Source organism: Heptranchias perlo, chromosome 14, assembly GCF_035084215.1.
Source record: "Heptranchias perlo isolate sHepPer1 chromosome 14, sHepPer1.hap1, whole genome shotgun sequence".
In the NCBI taxonomy this organism is placed as follows: Eukaryota; Metazoa; Chordata; class Chondrichthyes; order Hexanchiformes; family Hexanchidae; genus Heptranchias; species Heptranchias perlo.
In genome coordinates, this window is record NC_090338.1 from 42,427,192 (window position 1) to 42,451,449 (window position 24,258).

At 40.5% G+C, this 24,258-nt stretch overlaps 1 protein-coding gene across 1 annotated transcript in view; it reads right to left on the minus strand.

Annotated features, from left to right (window-relative positions):
- The window catches only part of unc5a (unc-5 netrin receptor A), a gene marked incomplete at its 5' end in the record, with an annotated part of 199,186 nt that overhangs the window by 12,931 nt on the left and 161,997 nt on the right, over positions 1 to 24,258 (minus strand). Inside the window, 2 exons of the mRNA XM_067995836.1 lie at positions 17,756 to 17,920; positions 21,024 to 21,173. Coding sequence (XP_067851937.1) covers positions 17,756 to 17,920; positions 21,024 to 21,173 — 315 coding nt within the window. The remainder of the gene's footprint in view (positions 1 to 17,755; positions 17,921 to 21,023; positions 21,174 to 24,258) is intronic.

The following is a 24,258-nucleotide window of genomic DNA, read 5'->3' on the forward strand; positions in this document are numbered from 1 at the left end:
GCGGACACAGATTTAAGGTAATTAACAAAGGACCAGAGGCGACATGAGAAAACATTTTTTTACGCAGCGAGTTGTAATGATCTGGAATGCACTGCCTGAAAAGGTGGCGGAAGCAGATTCAAAAGTAACTTTTAAAAGGGAATTGGATAAGTACTTGAAGGGAAAAAAATTACAGGGCTATGGAGAAAGAGCAGGGGAGTGGGATTGTTTGGATAGCTCTTTCAAAGAACCAGCACAGGCACAATGGGCCAAATAGCCTCCTCCTGTGCTGTACCATACTATGATACTATGATACAATGAAGTAACTGAAGTCTGAACTTATTCCACCATCCCTAGAGAGGCTTGTGTGTTACATAAACACCGGCATAGATCTGTTGGGCCGAACGGCCTGTTTCTGTGCTGTAAATTCTATGTAATAGCTAATTTCTCGGATTCCACTCACTTCTTTCTGAGTGTTTGTGTTACTATGCACATTTTATATGAGCTGAAACACTCCCTGGTTCCCCTGTTGTTGCACCCCACTCAAAATAGTAGCATTTAGATTATACTGTCTCTCCATGTTGTTTCTCCCAAAGTGAATCACTTCACACTTATCCACATTTAATTGCATCTGCCATGTGTCTGCCCATTTCACCAGTCTGTCCTCCTGAAGTCTGCTACTATTCTCCTCACTATTTACTATGTTGCTGGCTGTCCCTTATAAACTCATGCTTCTGCAAGATAGAATTCATTTTGTCCTTGACAATGGTCTCTAGAGGTTTTTCCACCACTGAGGTTAGACTGATTGGCCTGTAGTTACCAAGTTTATCCCTCTCCCCTTTTTTGAATACAGGTGTAACATTTGCAATCCTCCAGTCCTCTGGCACCACTCCCATATTCAGGGAGGATTGAAAGATTGTGGTCAGAGCTTCTGCTATTTCCACCCTTGCTTCCCTCAGCAACCTAGGATGCATCCCATCTGCACCGGGTGACTTGTTAACTTTGAGTGATGCCAACCTATTTAGCGCCTATCTATCTATTTTTATCCTATCCAATATCTCTAGTCCCTTCTCCTCTACTGCGACATTAACTTCATCCTCTTCTTTTGTGAAGACAGATGCAAAGTATTCATTCAGTACCTCAGTTGTGCCCTCTGCCTCCACAAGAAGATTTCTTTCTTTGTCCCTAATCTGCCCCATCATTCCTTAAACTATCATTTTACTTTTTATATGTTTACAAAAGATTTTTGGGTTCCTTTTTATATTTCCTGCTAATCTTTTCTTATATTCTGTCTTTGTCCTTCTTATATCCTTTTTCAATTTCCCCCTGCACTCTCTATGTTCTGCCTGGTTTTCAACTGTATTCTGTACCGGACATTTGTCATAAACCTTTTTCTGTTTAATATCAACCTCTATTTCCTTTGTCATCCAGGGAGCCCGAGCTTTGTATGCCCTATCTTTCCTCCTTATGGGAATATGATTGGTTTGTACCCGAACTATCTCCGCCTTGAAGGCTTGCCATTACTCATTTACCGTTTTCTTGGCCAGTCTTTATTTCGAGTCCACCTGTGCCAGAACCCTGCTCAAATCACTGAAATTAGCTCTCTTCCAGTTGGATATTTTCACCATTGATTTTTCTTTATCCCTTTCCGAAACCTAATTATATTATGATCACAATTAGCCGGATGCTCTCCCACTGAAACACACTCCACTTGCCATTTCATTCCCAGAACTAGATCCAGCACTGATTCCTTCCTCGTTGGGCTAGAAACCTACTGATTAAGAAAGTTCTCCTGTACACATTTTAGGAATTCTTCACCCTTCTTGTCCTTTACACTGTCCTTTTCCCAGTCTTTTTTAGAATAATTGAGGTCCCCTACTATTACTACTCTATTATTTTTATGTTGCTCTGAAACTTGCCTACAGATTTGCTCCTCTATCTCCCTCTCACTATTTTGGGGTTTGTACTAAAAGCCCAGCAATGTAACAGCTCTTTTTCTGTTCCTTAACTTTATCCAAATAGAATCAGTCTTTGAACCCTTTAGTATATCGTCCCTCTGTAGAACTGTAATATTATCCTTGATCGATAATGCCAGCTCCCCCCCTCCTTTCTTTCTTCCTTCCCTATCCTTCCTGAATACGTTGTAGCCAGGCATGTTTAGTTCCTATTCCCAGCCATATTTAAACCAGGTCTCCATTATAGCCATTATATCTTAACCCAATGTGGCAACACATGCCTGCAGCTCATCAACCTTGTATGTTACACTCCTCGCATTAACAGATATGGAGTCCAACACCATGCTAGCCTGCTTTGCTTTTTAGCTCCATCTAATTCCTGCTCTTTCTACACTATTCTTTATTCTGTTGCTATTTGTCCCTGTTAGTTTTCTATGCACCTTGTCTCTCCTCTCTGCCAAATTAGTTTAAACCTTCCCCCACAGGCACTAGTTAACCACCCTGCGAGGACATTGGTCCCAGCCTGTTTGGCTCGTACAGGTCCCTCCTGCCCTTGAACATGTCCCAATGCCTCAGGAATCTGAAGCCCTCCCTCTGGCACCACTTCTCCAGCCACGCATTCATTGGCACTACTTCCTGTTTCTGTACTCACTAGCATGTGGCACTGGGAGTAATCCAATGATTACCACCTTTGAGGTCCTGTTCTTTAATCTTTTTCCAAGCTCCTGAAACTCTGAAGGACCTCAACCCTAAGCCTACCTATGTCATTGGTTCTAAAATGGACCACAACCTCTGGCTGTCCCCCTTCCCCTCGTAGAATGTCCTGCATCCATTCAGTAATTTCCTTAACCCTGGCACCAGGGAGGCAACACACCATTCAGGACTCAAGTCTATGGTTGTAGAAACGCCTTTCTATCCCCCTGACAATTGAATCCCCTATGGCATCTGCATTTCTACACTTTCTTGTGCCCCCCTGTGCAGCAGAGGCTCCCACAGTGCTGTGGATTTGCTCCTGACTGCACTCCCCCAAGGTGTCAACACCCTCACTGGTATTCAACACTGAATATGGTTTGTGCGTGTCACACTCCCTGGGGCTTCCTGCACTACCTGCCTGTTCCTCCTAGTCTGTCTGGTGGTCACCCGCTCCCTCTCCACCTGAACTCTTTGCAGCTGCAAGCTGACCACCTCCTGAAACAAAACTCTCAGCTTCCTGTATGCACTGTAGTGACACCAGCCGCTCCTCAAGCTCAGAAACTCTGAGCTTGAGCTTGAGCAGTTGGCGGCACTTCTTGCATATATGGTTTCCAGGACACGCAAAGTGTCCTGGAGTTCCCACATGACACAGGCCCAAATCCTCGTATGTTACAAAACAAGACCACAATTTTGCAACCCAATCATGGTTGGCACCAAAACATGGACCTATGAAAATATGGCCTCATATGCAGTCTGTAAGTAATGCCTTCCAGCAATTGTTGTGCAAAGCATCAGAATTCCCTCATCAGCTGTGTGATAGGCATCTTTCTTCAGCACATATGCAAGCCACCTTGATGTTCACATATACAAGCACAGTGCCACATACCAGGCTTACACAGTAACATTCTTCTTGCTTCCAGGGGGGATAGATTGTCTCTGAATGCTGGCCCTAGCTTCCCTGTGAGGAATCATTTTTTAAAAATTTGCTCTTCAACCCGTTAAGGGCCTCCGGATCCCATTCATTGGAACGACAGGGTTCCGCTCGATTTTCTGCCACTCACGGCAGGCATCTCTGTTGCACCTCTATAGGCCTGGCCACCTGCTCGGAATTTAACATTACCCCATCCCCAGGATGTTGGATGGTGGGGCAACAGTCTGTACGTCAGCAAAGGAGGCCGGAACTCCTGCTATTGGCTTTCCAGCAGTGGAACAGAAATGCAGCAATTTCAGGGCCAGTCAGTTTGTTTGCACTGAATAAGTCACTCAATCTTTTAAAAATGACCTTTTTAAGTGCTGCAACTAAATAAACAGTAAAAGTAAAATGGGGCGATGACCTATCCGTCTCTTCTAGAACTGTAAATGTACCAATTTAACTACATGTTGGTGAGCACCTTGGAAGTAGTGACCACAAAATGATAAGGTTTCAGACCCAATTAGAAAGGAAAAACATAAGTACAAAAATAGAACACCAGACTGGATTAAGGCAGACTGAAGAAAGATCAGCAGCAAGGTGGCTGTGGTGAGGTGGAAGGAGAAATTGGCACACAGGACTGTAGGACAGTGGGATCTTTTTTAAAAGAGAGCTTGCAAAGGTTCAGAATAAATATATTCCATTTTAAAGAAGGAAACTACTATAAGTTTTAGGATATCATTGATGAATTAAGAAACCAATTAAAATTGAAGAGAGCCTATAAGGACTATAAGAATGAAAAAATTTAAAGGAATCTGAGAAAATAAGAGGTTAAGCATGGGATAAGGAAAGCTATGAGGGAGTAAGAGGAAAAAAAATCAAAAAACATCAAAAGGAACAGTAATGTTTTTTTAAGAAAATAAAAGTAAGAATTGTTAAAAGTGAGATGGGACCCCTGAAAGCAGAGGATTGTCAATTTGTAGATGATCAAAAATGCTGGAGGTATTTAATAAGTACTCTGCACCAGTCTTTGCTAAAGAGATGGATATCAGAGAGGAGGTAATTCCTGAAGTGATTGAGAGCAAGATGGGCAATATTACGATGAATAAAAGGAACATTTTAGATAAGTTTATTAGGCTAAAGGAAGACAAAGCACTGACAGAATACATCCTAGGGTCCTAAGGGAGATGAGGGAGGAACGCTTGGTGATGTGGATGAGCAGAAGGATTTGGGAGTACAGCTTCACAGGACATTAAAGGCAGCTCCTCAGGTTGATAAGGCCATAATAAACCTAATTTCTAGATTTTACCACGAGGTATAGAATATAAAAGCCAAGAAGTAATGATAAGCCTCTATAAAACTTTAATAAGACTTCGGTTTGAGTATTATGTGCAATATTGGGTTCCACGTTATAGGAAGGATATTAAGGCTTTAGAGAGGGTATAACATAGATTCACTAGGATGCTGCCTCATAAGGGGAAATACAAATATGAAGGGAGATTTGAAAAATTGGGTCTTCTTTCATTGAAACATCACAGATTACGGAGCAATATGATAGAAGTTTTTAAAATGATAAAATTCCAGTAGAAAATGTCTTCACCTAGAGCCGTGTGAGAATGGGCAATGTATTGCCCCAGAGACCGTAGATGCAGAATCAATAAAAATAAAAATAAAATGAAATGAAATAGAAAAATAAGTATAACAAAATAGAAGTAAAACATTTGCAAAATAAGCAGCTTTCCTCCATTGCTGCCAGAAATCAAAGGTGGATTACAGGTTATTTTGATATCTGAAAATTTAACTTATTTTGTGTTCCCTTGGAAATAACACCCATCACACTCTAATTTCAATCATTTTGAATTAGTCAATATTAAAATAAATTCTGAATCAAGACAGGCTCACCTTCTGTGGCAAAAAAAATCAGCTCTGCGCTACTGTAATTTGGGAGCAGTTTATGAGAGCCTGTAAATCTATTTCATATGAAATACTATTTTTTTTAATCAAGTCAAATGTTAAAAGCTGATTCTTATTAGGGGATTATAATTCGTCTTGACATCATATATTTTTTTCTAAAGATCATTCTCACCTTTAGGGCCTCACCACACAGGAAATGGGCAAGATGAAGAAGATGAGAAAGGTAAGAAGAATCATATATGTTGTAAATCATGACTACAAAAAATACAGAATTGTTGGAATTTTTCAAATAGAATTGTGAGCAGACATGTTTTTGTTAGTTTTAATATCTTATTTTGGTTAATTTATTATTTGGAGTGAACGCGACATAGAAAGGTTACAGCACGGAAGGAGGCCATTCAACCCATCGAGTCCGTGCCGGCTCTCTGCAACAGCAATCCAGCTAGTCCCATTCCCCCGCCCTATCCCCATAGCCCTGCAAATGTTTCCTTTCAAGTACTTATCCAGTTCCCTTTTGAAGGCCACAATTGAATCTGCCTCCACCACCCCCTCAGGCAGTGCATTCCAGATCCTAACCACTCGCTGCGTAAATATGTTTTTCCTCATGTCACCTTTGGTTCTTTTGCCAATCACCTTAAATCTATGTCCTCTGGTCCTTAATCCTTCCACCAATGGGAACAGTTTCTCTCTACCTAGTCTGTCTAGACCCTTCATGATTTTAAATACCTCTATAAAATCTCCTCTCAACCTTCCCTGTCCAAGGAGAACAACCCCTGCTTTTCCAGTCTATCCACATAACTAAAGTCCCCCATCCCTGGAATCATTCCAGTAAATCTTTTCTGCACCCTCTCTAAGGCCTTCACATCTTTCCTAAAGTGTGGTGCCCAGAACTGGACACAATACTCCAGTTGTGGCCGAACCAATGTTTTATAAAGATTCATCATGACTTCCTTGCTTTTGTACTTTATGCCTCTATTTATCAAGCCCAGGATCCCATATGCTTTTTTAACCACTTTCTCAACCTGCTCTGCCACCCTGATTTGTGCACATATACCCCCAGATCTCTCTGTCCCTGTACCCCTTTTAGAGTTGTGCCCTTTAGTGTCCAGTGCCTCTCCTCATTCTTCCTACTGAAATGTATCACTTAGCATTTTTCTGTTAAATTTCATCTGCTGTGTGTCCACCCATTCCACCAGCCTGTCTATATCCTCTGATGTCCATCACTGTCCTCCTCACGGTCCACTACACTTCCAAGTTTTGTGTCATCTGCAAATTTGGAAATTGTGCCCTGTACACCCAAGTCCAAGTTATTAATATATATCAAGAAAAGCAGTGGTCCTAGTACCGACCCCTGGGGAACATCATTGTATACCTTCCTCCATTCTGAAAAACAACCGTTTAGCACTGCTTCCTGTTACTTAGTCAATTTTGTATCTATACTGCTACTGCCCCCTTTATTCTATGGGCGTCAATCTTGATGACAAGCCTATTATGCGGCACTTTATCAAATGCCTCTTGAAAGACCATATACACCACATCAACCGTATTGACCTCATCGACTCTCTCTGATACCTCATCAAAAAACTCAATCAAATTAGCTAAACACGATTTGCATTTAACAAATCCATGCTGGCTTTCCCTATTCAATCCACACTTGTCCAAGTGACTGCAAATTCTGTCCTGGATTATCGTTTCTAAAAGTTTCCGCATCAGCGAGATTAAACTGACTGGCCTATACTTTCTGGGTTTATCCTTACACCCTTTTTTGAACAAGGGTGTAACATTTGCAATTCTCCAGTCCTCTAGCACCACCCCCATATCTAAGGATCTAAGGATGTTAGGAAGATTATGGCCAGTACTGCCGTAATTTCCACCCTTACTTCCCTCAGCAACCTAGGATCATCCCATCCAGACCGGGTGACTTATCTAGTTAAGTACAGCTAGCCTTTCTAGTACCTCCTCTTTATCAATTTTTAGCTCATCCAGTATCTCAACTACATCTTCTTTTACTGAGACTCTGGCAGCATCTTCTTCCTTGGTAAAGACAGATGCAAAGTACTCATTTAGTACCTCAGCCATGTCCTCTGCCTCCATAAGTAGATCTCCCTTTTGGTCCCTGATCAGCCCCACCCCTCCTCCTACTACTCATTTGCTGCTTACATGCCTATAGATGACTTTTGGATTCCCTTTTATGTTTGTCGCCAGTCTATTCTCATACTCTGTCTTTGCCCCTCTTATTTCCTTTTTGAATTGAATTGACATGAAATGCTCTTCACTAGCTGCAAGTAGCAAACCTGCGATCCAGTGGCTATACTATTGGTAATAGTTGCTTGTCCGAAGCGTCAACATTTGTTGTTCCCTGCTAAGCCATCAAAATTAGAGAAAGTGAGAGAAGTTTGCTAAAATAACTGCTTCGAAGGTTGGCTGTAAACTTGAACTGGCCCGGTAAAGTGGCTGAGCAGCAAAAAGACATCTTCTAATAAGGTCCCTCACAAATGTACACAATACAATTGGCTGTTGTTGGCAATATCACCTTTGCAAACGTAATAATCCCCGTTAAAGTCAAATGAAGAACAAATAAAAGCTAAGCTATTTAAAAATATTTATACAACATGTATGTGTGATGTGAAACATTAAACTTAGTCTGTTTCTGAGGAAGACTTTTATTGTCAAATGAAGTCATGGGTGAGTTAGAGGGTCATTTGTGCTTTTGAATAAACTGAATATTTCACTGTGCACCTGCTGCCCACTGTAATTTTGCAAAGCTATTATTCCAATATCAATTATGTTAGATTTCTAAAGATGCTAAAAATATCTATTAGTTTATAACTGAGGAAGCCGATATTTTTGGGGCCCAAATGCCTGGACACTGGCCCAGTGCTGCACACCCAAAGTGAGTAGCACCTGCCCATGTCTCAGAATTTCATGGGTTGGGTCACCATGATGGCCCAATTGCACCGTCAGGCCTGTCCCCGATAGGGCCTTATGCTTGGAAGTGTCATATCTGGTGTATAACTGGTCACTGCATTTCAAAAAATGTAATTCATGTGAGGAACTTTGAAATATTTTGACAAATGTGATAAGGTGCTAAATAAATGCAAGCATTGTCATTATTATTACTAAAGGTGCAATTGTGTACCACTTTTGTATCGAAGCATTCACATAATGTTTAAAGTAAAATTTAGGAGCCAGGTGTATTTTGGCTTGAAGAATGGAACCCTCTCCAGTAGATAGTATCACACCCATTTTACTCCAGTATGCCTCAGTTTGGATGCAGGACATCATGTTGGAGAACTATCCTGCATCAATAAAATTCATTTTTTTCTTCTTAATCAGTAGTCTGCACATTTCCAAGAAGCCACCAATAACTTTCTGAACGCAACACTTATATTGAATTGGCGACATATTGGCACATCCAAAGCACCAGGTTGTCAGATCAGCACATGGCAGTATAACTGCACCTTAACTGGCCACTTTCAATTTTCATACTTCGTCATACCTTAAAATGGACTGACAATATGGTAATTGTCAGAATTTTTTTCCACACCAAAAAGGAGCAATGAGAAACATGACTACTTACAATTAGAAAATGCCATAAAATTAACAAGAACCAACACCAAAATTATCTTTGCAACCGTATTTAGTTTCATAACTACCTTATTAATGATACAGATCCTAGGAACTTTAAAACCTAACTTTCAATGGCCTGATCTTTTGATATGGAGTCTGTAAAAAAGTAAAATATGCTTGACAGAAGGGGGGACTGAAGAAGGCCTGTAGAAAATTAGAAAACTGTCATCAGCATACATGCATTAGCCGATGACACCCAGATTTGCCTCTCCACAGTCTCTTTCAACCCCTCCACCAAGTCTGTTTTCTCCGACTGCTTTTCCATCATCCAGTCTTGGATGAGCCGCAATTTCTGCCAGCTAAACATTGGGAGGAACAATGCCCTGTCTTTGGTGCGCACCACAAACTTCATACCCTTGCCACTGATTCCATTTCTTTCCTTGACCACTGTCTTAGGCTGAACTAGACTGTTCACAACCTTGACGTACTTCTTTGACTCCAAGCTGAACTTTCAACCTCGTAGCTTCTCGCACACAATGACGGCTTCTGCCCCTACCTCAGCCCAACTGCTGATTGCCTTTGTCACCCTAGACTCGACTATTCCAATGCTTGTCCCCCAACTCCTGAAATATAAAAGTTTAATCCTCACGTTTAAATTGTTTCATGGCCTCACGTCTCCCTAACTCAGTAACCTCCTCCTCTCATTCTCTTATGCATCCCCTTGCTTGTGCCTTGCCATGCCTTCAGCTGCCTAAGGCCCATGCTGTGGATTTGCCTCTCTAATCCCATCACCCTTTCACCTTCCTCTCCTCCTTTAAGATTCTCTTTAAAACCCACCGTTACAATCTCCCTCCTAATATCTCCTTCTTTGGGTCAGTGTCCAATTTTTGATTATGTCTGTGAAGTTCCTTGGCATGTTTTTCTACATGAATGGTGATAAATACATGCAAGTTGTTCTCGTTGCAGACAAATAAAAGACTTTACTGTAGAACGAAACTGGGAAAGGGAAAATCTATGGAATGTGTCTTTTTTCTTTAAAATAGATCTTTACAAATATAATTTCCAAATCTCACCATCATCTCCCTTATTTTTGCTAATGTCATGACTTAGCTAAAAATGTCCAACATTTTTTTGTAAATTTTGTGCTCTTCAATGTGTATATTTTTCCTTTTCATGAAAATAAAGGATCAATTGGCCTAAATCAAGATGGCAAATGTGATTGGCACCCTCAGCTCGTCTGAATTATTATGTTGACGCATGCAGGCAAATTCAGTTCTGTCTTCAGGTCTCTCCGTTCTGACTGCATGCCACTGGAAACATGCCCAGTTTTGGGCGCTAACAAATTTAGGCCCAATAATTTTTGTTACATTTTTATTTAAGAAAACCCGGTTTTGATCTGGTGTTTGAATAAAATCTTCTTCCATATTCATTTTTCAATGCCTCAACACTTGTTATTCAACTAAATAATTGCCACGATATGTTTGCGAAAGATAGGAAATATTATCAAAGAACTTTATAACCTGCTTTATTGGATTGGAAAGAAAGTAATAAATGAGTCAAACAGTATAACAATAAATGGATATCGTAGCCTAGAAATGATTGATGTTGATATTAGAGGACAAACGCAATGCATTTGTACAACATTCATTGGTCTATTATTTTAATGAAGGCGTTAATCTGTTTTTTTTTATGGACAGTGGAATGGCAGATGAACATGTTAAGCATTGGTTTATTAATACCATCAAATGTAATTTTTAGGTTTATATGCAAGTTGACCATTCCCCAATTTCAGACTTACTGTTGATTATTGCCAATAGGTTAGTCCTTTAGTACATAGTTACTTGTAGTTTTATACCAGTTAATCCGTTCACATTCCCTAACTGTATGCTAGCAATTATTTCCCTGCATTATTCAAATGTCTAAAAATAGTGGCACTGAACAATGATTCAGTAGCAGAAACATAACATATGATAACCATTAAAAGGAAAAATTGATAGTAATCTGGTCACATTTTTTCACAAGTAGGGCTGAAAATAAGAAAGATTTTGGATTATATAAACTGCAATGCTTAATGATGATCTGGAAACACAATACAAACATTACCGACTCCAAATTTTAATTTAACCTAATTCATTCACCAGTACAAGTACAATCCAAAAAAAATATGAACAAAATATTTGCAGGGCAGCTGTTTTGTCTTTCCAATATTTGGCCCTGTCCTGTGGGGATGTATTTGTCAGATCTTCTTATAGGTTGCGATTGTATACTTAGTCTAAGTTCTAAACATGCCATTTTTTTTTCACTTTTATGATGCTAACTGGCACAGTGAAATTCCATCAATAGTCTAGAAGCTGGTCAGGTTCAATCAAACCTAGGAGCCCCTTTCCCTGACTTGGTATTCGTCCAAAACAATTTTCTATGAGGTTCCAAGTATCTATGGGTATATATAAGTCTCAAATCTAGAAGCTATGGAAGGAGATTTCAGGAGGCCCAACAGTGCAGGGCAAATGTCCTGAACATTTTTCATAATGCCCAATAAAACTAAAGTGCAGTATTAGAAGCATTTGTGAGAATGAAACCACAGTTATATGTTATAAATTGGATAGCCAGGTGGTGAAGGATATTATACTAGAGCCTAATCTTCAGTTGCTTCTAAGTCTTTATTCACAGTGCACCACATTACACCCACACCACACCCTAGCTCTCTTTTAATGGATACAAGAGAGTTCCCAATTGATACACACCACCTGAATGCAATTAACACTAATTGATACAAATCACATGGATACAATTAACATTCTATGCCCACTCATACCCTTTGAGTGGAGTGGGCGGGGGAAAGGTGAAGCAGATTTCCTTGCATGTATTTACACACAGAGAGCACTTACCTCACTGGCAAAGTTTCAAATGTTAAAAAGGCAAATGGGACAGTCAGCTCTTTTCACTCATTTAAAATTTAAAGGCAAAACAGTAGGTAGCCTAAGCTCTTCGAAAATTTTAGTTAAGGGCAATAAAATTCTCTGTATGTTACATTTATACCATGAGCAAAGTCATGTACCACCTGTGAATTTGCCTGAGGGATACATGGACGATAGAGGAAATGTTCCCTTTATAAGTATAAGAAATCAATAGCTACAGTTATGCTGCAGTTATTTTGCAGGATTTGTAATGCAAGATCGCCTCTTCCTGGTAAAGAAACAAAGAAACAAAGAAAAACTTGCATTTATATAGCACCTTTCACAACTTCAGGATGTGCCAAAGCACTTTACAGCCAATGAAGTACTTTTTTGAAGGATAGAATTAGATCAAAAAAGGATAGAATTGGATCAAAAAAGGATAGAACAGGGTACTTTCTAAATGGTAAAAAGTTAAAAACAGTGGATGTCCAAAGGGACTTAGGGGTTCAGGTATATAGATCATTGAAATGTCATGAACAGGTGCAGAAAATAATCAATAAGGCTAATGGAATGTTGGCCTTTATATCTAGAGGACTAAAGTACAAGGGGGCAGAAGTTATGCTGCAGCTATACAAAACCCTGGTTAGACCGCACCTGGAGTACTGTGAGCAGTTCTGGGCACCGCACCTTCGGAAGGACATATTGGCCTTGGAGGGAGTGCAGCGTAGGTTTACTAGAATGATACCCGGACTTCAAGGGTTAAGTTACGAGGAGAGGTTACACAAATTGGGTTGTATTCTCTCGAGTTTAGAAGGTTAAGGGGTGATCTGATTGAAGTTTATAAGATATTAAGGGGAACGGATAGGGTGGATAGAGAGAAACTATTTCCGCTGGTAGGAGTAGGGGGCACAGTCTAAAAATTAGAGCCAGATCTTTCAGGAGCGAGATTAGAAAACATTTCTACACACAAAGGGTGGTAGAAATTTGGAAATCTCTTCCGCAAACGGCAATTGATACTAGCTCAATTGCTAAATTTAAATCTGAGATAGATAGCTTTATGGCAACCAAAGATATTAAGGGATATGGGCCCAAGGCAGGTATATGGAGTTAGATCACAGATCAGCCATGATCTTATCAAATGGCGGAGCAGGCACGAGGGGCTGAATGGCCTACTCCTGTTCCTATGTTCCTATGTTTCCTATGTAACGTAGGAAACGCGGCAACCAATTTGCGCACAGCAAGCACCCACAAACAGCAATGTGATAAGGACCAGATTATCTATTTTAGTGGTGTTAGTGGAAGGATAAATATTGGCCAGGACACCAGGAATAACTCCCCTGCTCTTCTTCAAAATAGTGCCACGGATCTTTCACATCAACCTGAGAAGGCAGGTGGGGGCTCGGTTCAACGTCTCATCCAAAAGACGGCACCTCCGATAGTGCAGCACTCTCTCAGCCTGGATTTTGTGCTCAAATCTCTGGAGTGGGACTTGAACATGGGAGTGGAAGGGAGCAGATCAAGTTAACTTTAGTCACACTACAAATGCAGCATTATCATATCAATGTGCACCTGGATAGTCCCAGATTCTACACTGGCATTGTCAGGGGATTCATCAGCAGACAGTTACTCTTTCCACAAGTCTCTGAGATGTTGGGGTATATCCACCGGTTAAATTTTCCTTCATGTAGCTGTCATATCCCTTTGTCTGCCAGGGCACTCGTCAATATTTTTTGAATTACCTCTTTGCACACCCTATGAAGGATTGGGTGTCTTAACATACTACTTGTGGTAACTTAAGATGTTTGCTTTGGTGGTGAGTGAATTAATTTACTGCCACATAACTGCCTAAAGGCCTTTATGTAAGTAACTCAGAATGAAGTTTTTTGAAACATTTTCTTTATTCTAACCCCCACATTATTTCACCTGTTTCAAATAAAAAATCAAATTCATACTATTAACCTCCAGTTCCATGTGTGTGGCTGACCATAGTCTCTGTCCATCTTGCATTGCCAATGTTGCTCAATACATCAGCTGGCAGCAGCTATAAACTGAGATGAACAGAGTACCATTTTACCACATGGTGGGGTAATCCATCCAGTTTTCAAACTGGTAACTAGCCTAACTCATCCCACTGCTGTTGTTCTTCCTAAATTTGATATTTGGCATGATCATAATAATACATCAATTGTAATTTTCAAGAATGCCCCCCACATGCTGGAACAAATCAATCAAGAATTTATTTTTTAAAAACTTTACATAGAATTTAAAGTGCACAAACAGGCTATTCGGCCCAATTGGTCTATGCCGGTGTTTATGCTCCACACGAGCCTCCACCCTCCCTACTTCATCTAACCCTATCTGCATATCCTTCTATTCCTTTCTCCTTCATGTACTTATCTAGTTTCTCCTTAAAGGCTTCTATGCTATTTACCTCAACTAGTCCAGGTGGTAGCTAATTCCACATTTTAACCAATCTCTGGGTAAGGAAATTTCTAAAACCTTTCTCTCTCTTCTGACATGCTGTTTTCATGTCAGTAGGAAAACCTTTACCTTAAATAGGGATTTAAAAAATGGCTTTGCTGGCAGGTATGAAGGAAATTAAACACTTCATAAAATAATGCTTTTCTGTTGGCATCAGTCTTTGATCATATTATTGCCAAATTGTCTGAAAGTAATTTGAGACCTTGGAGAGGTCATCTGCTGTTTGCCTACAGAAACAAAACAATTTACAGCTCACATGCTGTCTTTGTCATTGTGCAAAATAATGTTTTTTTGTGCTCAAGGCCAAGTTACCTGACTAAAATGTTTAACAAATCATTTTTGTTAACCACGTGTGTTATGAAAAAAAATTAGTCTACATGACCTATCTTCTGTGCACAAAAGAAGTTGGGCTGAAAATCAATGGTCCTTTCAGCAGGCTCCCACTATATATCTTCCGTGGCGTGGCGGAACGACCAGAAGTTAAGCCAGGTTCCAGTGTATCCAAGTCCCACCCTCTTGCCTGGGGCCTGGTTTGGGGTGGAGCCTTTGTCCACCCGTCAAAAAGGGCACGGCCAGGCATGTAACTCCCAGGCTGGGAGTTTGCTCACCCTTAGCTTAGCAGAACAAGATCTGCCTGGGACACCAAATGAGAGGAGGCCTACTGACCTGCAGGCTGGTGGAAGTAAATCACACCTGGGGGTCCAGACCTGAGATTTGGCCTAGAACCCTGAAAAGTTGGAAAATATTCTTGATTATGGGCCACATTTCATCATGTTTCTGGGAAAGGCCCCAGCAATGCCTGGCGAGGGCAGCTTCTGCCAGAATTACCAACCTGCCCCAAATGGCAGGTGCCCACCAATTATATTTCAATGATGAAACCTACCCTTGGCCCTGTATATTCTGGTGGGGCCAGTCCCAGTAGTTGGTTGGCAGGTGCATCCCAAAATTTATGCTGGGGTCCCGTCTCCGACGATTTTCAGAGCTGACAATCCATTTACATGAGGGAAAGGATTCAATTAGATTCCTTTCATGAAAAAATATGTTTCAAATCAATATCTTGGGCTCTCCAGATTTTATTAAACAATCTTTTTTGATAAATACCTAGGTTGTTAATTTACCGACCAGTCCACATTTAAAATGGTTTATGTTTTGTCAGTACCTAAACAAAAGATGGCACTATATAAATCAGTTTACTCTGATTTTGTCCCCTCTCTGTTATAACCAAATCATTTTTGTTGTTTTAATTTCCAGAAATATTGTGAAAATGTAATTTCAGCTCAGTTTTTCCACATTCACATATTAAAGAAAAGCATAATATTGCACCTGACTAATTAAGCATCACATTTAAACGGCAAGTAATTGTCTTATCTGATACAAAGTATTCATAAGAACCATTTTCTGATTAGTGTCCATGAGCCCAGAAAAGTGCTGATACGACATTTGCAAAGGAAACATCAAAGCTTAGCCAATCTTGTTTTCGTCCAAGCTAAAGAAACTATCAACAATTTACTTTTTATAAAAAAAAGGAAAATTTTGGTTGATTCCTTACGATTGTTTCCCCTGCCTGAATTTTTAGATATTTTGTAACTACATTTTGGATATTGCTCCTCTATTTCATCAACTTTTCTATGGGGGTGGCACTAATGCTGTATTTGTCCCCATTTGGAGCTAGTTAGATAATAAATGATTTGAAATGAAACAGGAAATAATACAAGTTGCACAATAAAGTCCAAGTCACAGGTGCATTTCTTGCTTAAGCCATTTCTATCCCAATTTTTCCTTCTCATCTTCTAAAGGCACTAACTGCCAGGATACAACTCCAAGGGTGCTGGCTACCCTCCAGTACCATGCTAAAATGGCCAATCTTTATGCATGACCCTAGATAATAATTGTCAACGTTATATTTGACCATGGAGGGCAGTATCATAACCAAGCCTAAATTTGTCCCAATTATATTTGGACAGTGTATGTCCATACATACACTGCAGCATATACCTTAGCTCATTTCTAACCCTCCCTAACCAGTGGCAATGAGGCTAATTGTCACATCCCTATCATGAGCTTGTCTGAGATCAGCACTGGAAATTGAATCTAGGACCTCACTGGTCTGTTAGTTCCACACTGAACAGTGCACTTACCAAATAGGCTATTGGTGGAACCTAACAAGTGCTATTTTTATAACTTAGGCATTCCAATACTCGAGAATCATTTATGATATTTCTAGCATGAGTTCCTGTAAAAATATAATAAAAGGATTAATCTTTGACATAAAATATAGAAATTTTGCTGCTGTGAATCCGTTTCTACATTATTTTATATAGCATAGTAAGATGCAGCTGGAGACAACTGTAAAGCTCACATTTCACAAGTTTTACCCATGTGGCTACCAGAATGATTTGGAGAAATTGTACTGGAGTGTCAATTAAACGTCATAAGTTTCCTATTGCCTATTGTGTGATTCCATAACCACAACTTGGCAAGTGATGGACTCTCTATTTGAATTTATGTGTGTTTAGGTCAGATTTCTATGTTATTATACTGTCTGGGAAGGAAGTATAGAGTGAAGTTTCATTACTAGGATACGGTGCAGACTTTTTGGCTTGATAAAGGATGTTCGGGTGCATAGTCAGCAGCTCATGGTACTCCAGATATTAACACAGAGGTCTAACTTTAAGTGCTAGCAAATTGTGGTGCTGCTCCGATAACTAATCGTGTAGGGAATTGACAGTTTGACAAGAATGGTCTCAGTTGCAGAGTTTCACAAATCCACTGGCCTGTGTAACTTTGGAATGTATTGAGTGAGGGAGGAAGGGATGGATTTTCTTTCCAGCTGACCAAGCAGTGTGACAATATTCGATTAGTGGGTAAATATAGATAAAGTTGCTGAACCTGGATCAGGCTTTTTTTTGACACTTTTGCTTCTAAGAAATCATCATAATATCCAGTTTTTGGGTGATGGGATAAGTATATTAGTGACACAGGGGAAGTCCTGACATTTAAATAATTGTCTGTTAACAATCCATCTGTTTTTGCTCCCAGGAGTGGTAGAAAACAGCAATATAAGTGCTTTTACATTGGTCTGCCCATTTTTTTCTGTGCCAGTGTTGCTAAGTGCAAAGCTGTTCCTGTGGCTTACTCCAGTTTGTAAAATATTAGCATGGCACAATAAAGTGGAAATTTATTTCTGCATAGAAAATACAAAACAAGAATAAACCTGGACTGGAATATAAAATCTAGGCCTTACTGTTGTGTTTCATAGGTACACAAATATATTTCAGTTAGCTAATTTGCACTATGCTATATAGATTGGTTTAATGCGATGATATTAAATTTGCAATTATTTAAATATTTCTTACCTTCACAAAGTTGAAATGAATGTGAAAACTTTGTCCCTCTCCTTCTACCTGCCAAACCCAAATTTTACCAATGAGTTCAGTTGTGGACAGACTGTACCGTTCCAGAGTGAAGGTACTGTGCAGGTTTCTTTGACAGCCATTCCAAATGTGATAAAATGGAATTTCCTATGAAGTGAAGTAAGGCAGGTATTATTCTTTGAGCTCACTTAGCACAAATTACAAAAAAATAATAACTACTGAACAGTTTAAAGTCAAACTGACTACACCCCATTCAGTGTTTAACAACGGGCTCACTCTCAGGGAGCTTTCATCAGCGTCACTGAAGCATAAAAACAAGGCTGTCCTGGGCTCTATGGAGGTGGCTCTGGCCACTGAATTTCTTGGAAAATAACTAAAATATTTAAAAAATAACGATCTGGAAGAAAAAGAGTAAACATTTTACTTAGAACCTACGTATCTTACCTACTTATTTTAAGGTGAAAGTTAATTATTTCTTGTTTCACGACACTCTTACGGAGTTGAGAAATTCAGCATGTAAAAAAAATTCTAAAAACTACTTTACTGAACAAACAGAAGTCCCATTTGGTTAGCAAAAAAGTAATTTTAAGTAATTTGAACTAAAGATTAATGGATAGGGGGGAGTGATCATGAGGAACTAATCATTGGATTCAGAAATCATGAATGCAAAAAGTAGATTATTTATTTTGCAATCACTTCTTCCTGTATTTTATTTTATGTTGTCACTTTGGAGTTTGACAGACAAGATGCTCAATTCATTTGAAGCATAACAATGTTTTAGTGAAGGATAAAATCTTTGATGTAATTGCTATTAAATTACAGTAATTTTATCGGCATTTTATTACAGGAAAACAACATTCCAGAATGTTATCACATTTAAAATATTTTTATTATGCTAAGCCTTACAATATTCAAAATACTTCAGTTTGGCAGACTGCTGTCAAAGTATGCTTTTAACAAATTAGAGCTTTGTGTTTCTGAGCACTCCAGCAAAATACCAGAAAAATCAAATTCCACCAGTCTGAATCATAGTTGCAACTGTCACTCAAATCATGCTACGCTCTTTCAGAAAGCTTTGCTGGCTTGATCAGGGCTACAAGATGGATGACTCACAGGAGCACAGCCATCCAGCAGGAAATGTAGGATGAACTCAGATGTGCACTGCTTCAAGTTTTCTCTGCAATAAATCAGCAGGAGGTGCAATTCATGCAGGTCATGTTAGACAATGCCAGTTTTTCTCCTTCAATCCGAGTTAAATTCTTTTGCCTTTACACAGTGTTCTAAGAGTCTGATACAGAACTGACTATACTGCAGCAACTGACATATATTCAAGTGAGCCCCAAGATTTAACTTCAATGTGAATTATCTCCTGGGTAGGCAAGTCTTCATTCCTTGATCTGGTAGGACTTCTCAGAAGATATAATTTTCTTATCAACATAACATGACTGACTGATGTACAACACGGGCACTCATCTTGACCATCTACAGGACAAATGTTGCTCTCTCTTCATTTTCGTCAACAGCTATCACATTTCAGGGAATTCTAAGTGGCTTAGCCAAACAGTCATCACTTTGGTAACATCTCATATTTTCCTCACCATTATTTGAATATTAAATATTATAAACTGCTAGTGGTTACAGCATTTTAATTGTACTGTGCCTGTAGTTGGTTCTGTGAGGTTAATGTTTTGTGACCCATTAAGTATAGTGGGACTCAACCAATGTTATGTGACACTAGACCCTGACCTCCACCTTCCCTGAAGTTAGAGACAAATTTTGTGAGCCTACCTGATTAATTTTTAGCTGCAGGCCCTTTCCTGGATATAATTACACTCCCGGTCAGCCTTTCTCACCTATCTGCTACCGTTCTCCACCTTTCCTGACACCATTCTTCGTCTCTCCATTCCATACTTAGCCTCTGATGGCCTGTTCTTCATCTGTTGGGGTCAGTTCTCAACCTTCCCTGCCCCAATATCGGCCTCTCTCACCCATTATTCACCTTTGTCAGTTTGTTCTTGGCCTCCTCCGACCCAATCTCTTCTTCTCCCAGCCCCTTAATAACCTTTCCGGGCCAATATTTGTGTCCTCCGCCCTGATCGTCATCTACCCCCTGGTGATTGTAGATGCTGTGTTTTTATACTAATTCCTCATGGAGCTCCTTTTGCTGACTTCCTCCTTCTTCTCCATCCCCCTGCCCCTCACCACAATGAGCAGACGTTCAGGGCATTCAGTGGGAGAACAAGCATTCTTCTCACTACCCACCCACCTTCCCCCCACTACTGAGGCAATGTCCACTCACCTCCTATTGCTCAGCTGAAATTGAGGTTCTGCGGTGGGAATGCCTATCTCCCGCTCTGCTGAGTTGAAGTTTAGGGCAGTAATGCAAAGGCCCATTCTCCCTTTCCCCTATTTGGGGAAAATATTGTTTCTACTCCCATTTACCACCCCCATGCTGAATGTACTGGTCAGCCCCCCATTACTCTTCCTGGATCTTGCAGCCCATTTTGGGCTGGCACTGCTACCTCCTACTGTTGCTACACTTGCCAGTTTTGCTGCTTCTCCACCATCTCCCTCCCTCCCTCCCCAAAAACAGAAATTATAAAGAGCACTAAGGGCGCTCAAACAGATACTCATATATTTTACTATATCTCCCTAAAATATACTCTTGTCCACCCCATCCCCTCCCCATCCCCATACTCCTCTTCCCCTCCTCTGCCATTGCCTTCTCTTCCTGCTCCCTCTCGTCCTCCCCTTCTCCTTCTCCTTCTCCCCATCTCTTCTCTTTTCTCTCCCTTTTCCCCTCCCTTTTCCATCACCCTCTTACTCTCCTCCATCCCCAGTTCCCATCCCCCTCGCGCCATCCCCAGCCCCCTGAAACTATTCTTCTTTTCCCCCTACCTCTATACCTCAATCTCTCCCATCACCTCTACCCCTCCACCCTCACCTCTGTTGTTCTCTCTCCCTTTCCCCTCTCCCAACTGTATCCTTCCCCCTCCCCTATCTTGGAGGAAATATCACCTTGCCCACCAGCCCAACCTGACTTGAATAGTGCATTTGGTCTGGACTCCCCATTTGCAATGCCATGGGAGATCAGCTGGCAAATTAAAATTCAAACTATTATTCTTCATTTTAATAACAGCTAGCTATTGAGTATCAGTGGATAATATTACTCATTACCTGTATTTGGAAACAAAAGTGGCCCCATTTTAATTGATTCTCTATGCTTATTGACGTTCCAAACTGCCTTTACCTGATAGCTGTCCAGCAGCTTACTTGTCCAGAGAGATTGTTGTATATCATGTATGGAAAGTCGTAAGTTGTGATAGCTGTCTTTAAAGTGAAGAATTTTAGGCTCATCTAAGAGTTGCCCTCCAAGGTGCTTCTCCAGCTGCATCACTTCCTGCATAAAAAAATGTTAATTAATAATAGTAACTTGTAAAACGAAGGTCTTGAATTAACGCTGAATATCAGTTTGGCAATTCAAAAGAAATTTCTCTATTATTTTAACAGTGACATTAACTCATTTATTTTAATGATTTTTTAAGAATAAAAGATTACTTTTAAATGGGTTAACACCTCAATTAAAATAGTGAGAATAGTAATTTTCACTTAGTGTCATTTCAAGGTCAAAGTTCTTTTTAACCATAAACAAGTACATACAGTGACTATATAAGATCAGCAGTACTGTGAAATTCACTTATCTTCTCATCAAGTTATACATACGTTTCTTGAAAACATATCCCATTTCTATTCAATTGGTCCATTCCCTTTTTGAAAGGACATCTCTTTTTATTGACAATACTTACCTATTGTGGCATTTTAAGTATTTTCATATATATATACATGTATGTATAAATAAAATATAAGTTCAATATGCAGGGCATGTGTTTCATTGAAAACTCATTTTTACTCCCTGCACTACCTGTTACTTCTGTCGGTGGTGTTTTGATAGGTATTTTCAATGTCAAAAAATGTCACATGCAAAACAGTTGCTATTTTATCGGGAGATAGAGGTGTAATTTTCAACTTTGTCACTGGGCGGTAACCCTGCGGAGTGAACCATCCACCCTTTGAATAATCCACTCGATTTTCATTTGATTGATTTTAATGGAACAAAAATTAGGCGGGTGGGTGCTACAATCAAAAAAATTACACATTTCACAAAAACATAAAGGAGAGAGAACTTGCAATTATATAGTGTCTTTCATGACCTCAGGCCATCCCAAAGTGATTTCAAAATGTAGTCACTGCTGAAATGTAACATGATTAAATTTATTTATTGAATTATCTTTTGTATCTTTTAATTAAAGTTCTTACTTGAACACCTCGGCCACTCCCAAAAACCTGGCATTGGACTCGATATTTTTGTCCAGAGATTTAGAGAGAAAAAATGACAATGTTCTGATGATGCATCTGATGTAGCTTTTGTTTGTGTTCCATTATATATTAGATACGGTGTGGTAGAAATTGGACCTCAATGCGTAAAATGAAAGATGTCCGACACATATTGGGCCAGGCGTTCTTAGCGGCCACCTTGCATATGTAAATGAGGGGTCCAATACCTGTTTTAGGACCCTGTGTTAAATTTGTTCGGGATCCTTATGCAGACGCTGGCCGACCACTGCCAAAAATTTTTTTTAAATTGTTGCTGTGGAGCCATGAGTGTTTCTCTGACTCCCCAGTATTCCGATTGCCTCGCTCCGCCATTGCTGTTCCAACTCCCACTCCCAGAACTTACCTCCACCCATCACGTAGAAACAAGACCATCAATCTCCTCTCTCATCAGCAATTACAGCACAGCCCATGCAACGCCCCTCCCCCCCACCACTGAGCTGAAATCAGGGCACAGCCACAACTGAGTAGAAATAGTACACAATCTGAGAAAATGTCCAACAATCCCCTGCACTGAACAAAATTCTGGCTCCTAACTTGGCAGAAATTCAACTAAATTCTCCACCTTCTACTGAGAACAGTGGGGGAAATTCCTGCTATCCACCCCAGTGAGGACAAACACACCCTTCCACCCTACCCCCCAATAACATAAAAATGACCTTATCCCCATTGAAAAAACTGCTCTGAACAAATCTCCACCCCCTTCTAAGCTGAAGTTTAAGCCCGCCAACTCCACTGAGGACAAATTTGTGCCTCCTGTGAACAGTAACTCACACCCCCATTCAAATTCCCCCCTCACATACTGAGAAACAACTTGCACCCGTTATAGCCCCTCACCCAGAACCACTCCCCATCCTGTGCTGAAAACCTACCCTGTATACCTTCTCCCCACCATCTCCCCCCACCCCCCAACAACCCCCATGAGAAGAAAAATAAAAGGCGATTTTATTGGGTTCGGCCCCGTTTAGCTCCCCTCTACTTCTGAAAGGAAAATTGGCCCTGGTTGTGTGCTTCCTTACCCTTCCCCCTCCACCACTGCCCCTTCTCCTCTGCCGCCTGTTCATTCCTCCCCTCCCCTCCCCATCCATCACCCCTTTCCCTCAGCTTTCTCTCCCCGTCTCTCTTTCCCCTCTCCCACTGTGAAGAAATGGTGGCCCAGTGCCATGCACGCTATCATTGTCATCTGTTGTTCTCATTCCTCCAACCCCTTCTCTTCCCCTCCCCTCTCCCCACCTACCTATTCATCCCCCTCTCCTCTTCATTCTGTCTCTCCTATACTCCCCTCCCCCCTCCCCACCTGGGTCCAGTTATCTTACCATTTTCTAACTTGCTCGGCCTGAATACTGAGCTTGGTCTTGATACCCTGTGATTGACTAGTAAATTTTTTTAAAGTGCATGAAGCTGAGGGAGAGAAACAGGAAATAAGTCAGAGAGAGATTAAGAGAGAGAGAGCGAGTGAGACTGGGGTGAGAAAGATAGAGCTGAAAGAGAGAGATAGACAGAGATCTTTCTTAATGTTACTTCAATTAAAAAAAAGTTAAATTTTGAAGCCAACTGACTATCTCATCTTTGTTTTATTGACAGAAAAGGCAGATGCTGATGCCTTACATTTCTGAGATTGAGATTCTAATTTCTAACACCTATGAGGCTAAGCGAGAAAAGCAGACAGGCAGGTTCTTTCTGAACACTAATTTGACATTTTTTTTAGAAAGGTGAATTTTGAAAGCAAACAAAGTGTCTTTCAGAGAAACAGATAAAAAGTGAGAGCAGAGCAGGGAGAAAGGAAACTGGGTGAGGTTGACGGGACCTCTGACTGCTTTGGGGAAACAAATGAGAGTGGGGAAAGTGGAAGGAGGGTTAAAGGTAAGGTGAGTTTCAGTGGAACAAGGGTAAGGGATGTAAAAAGGGGTTGAGCAGATAGTTCAAAGAGGAAGAGGTAGGGAAAGTGACAGGAATGAGGGAGCGGTAGGAAGGGGATTGGGTAAGGAACACGATGGGCATGAGAAGGCCAGGGAAAAATGAGTGGTTGGGGGAAGAAATGGGAAGGAAGCCCACTGAGGGCCACATTTTCCTCGCAACTCCCACCCCAAAAG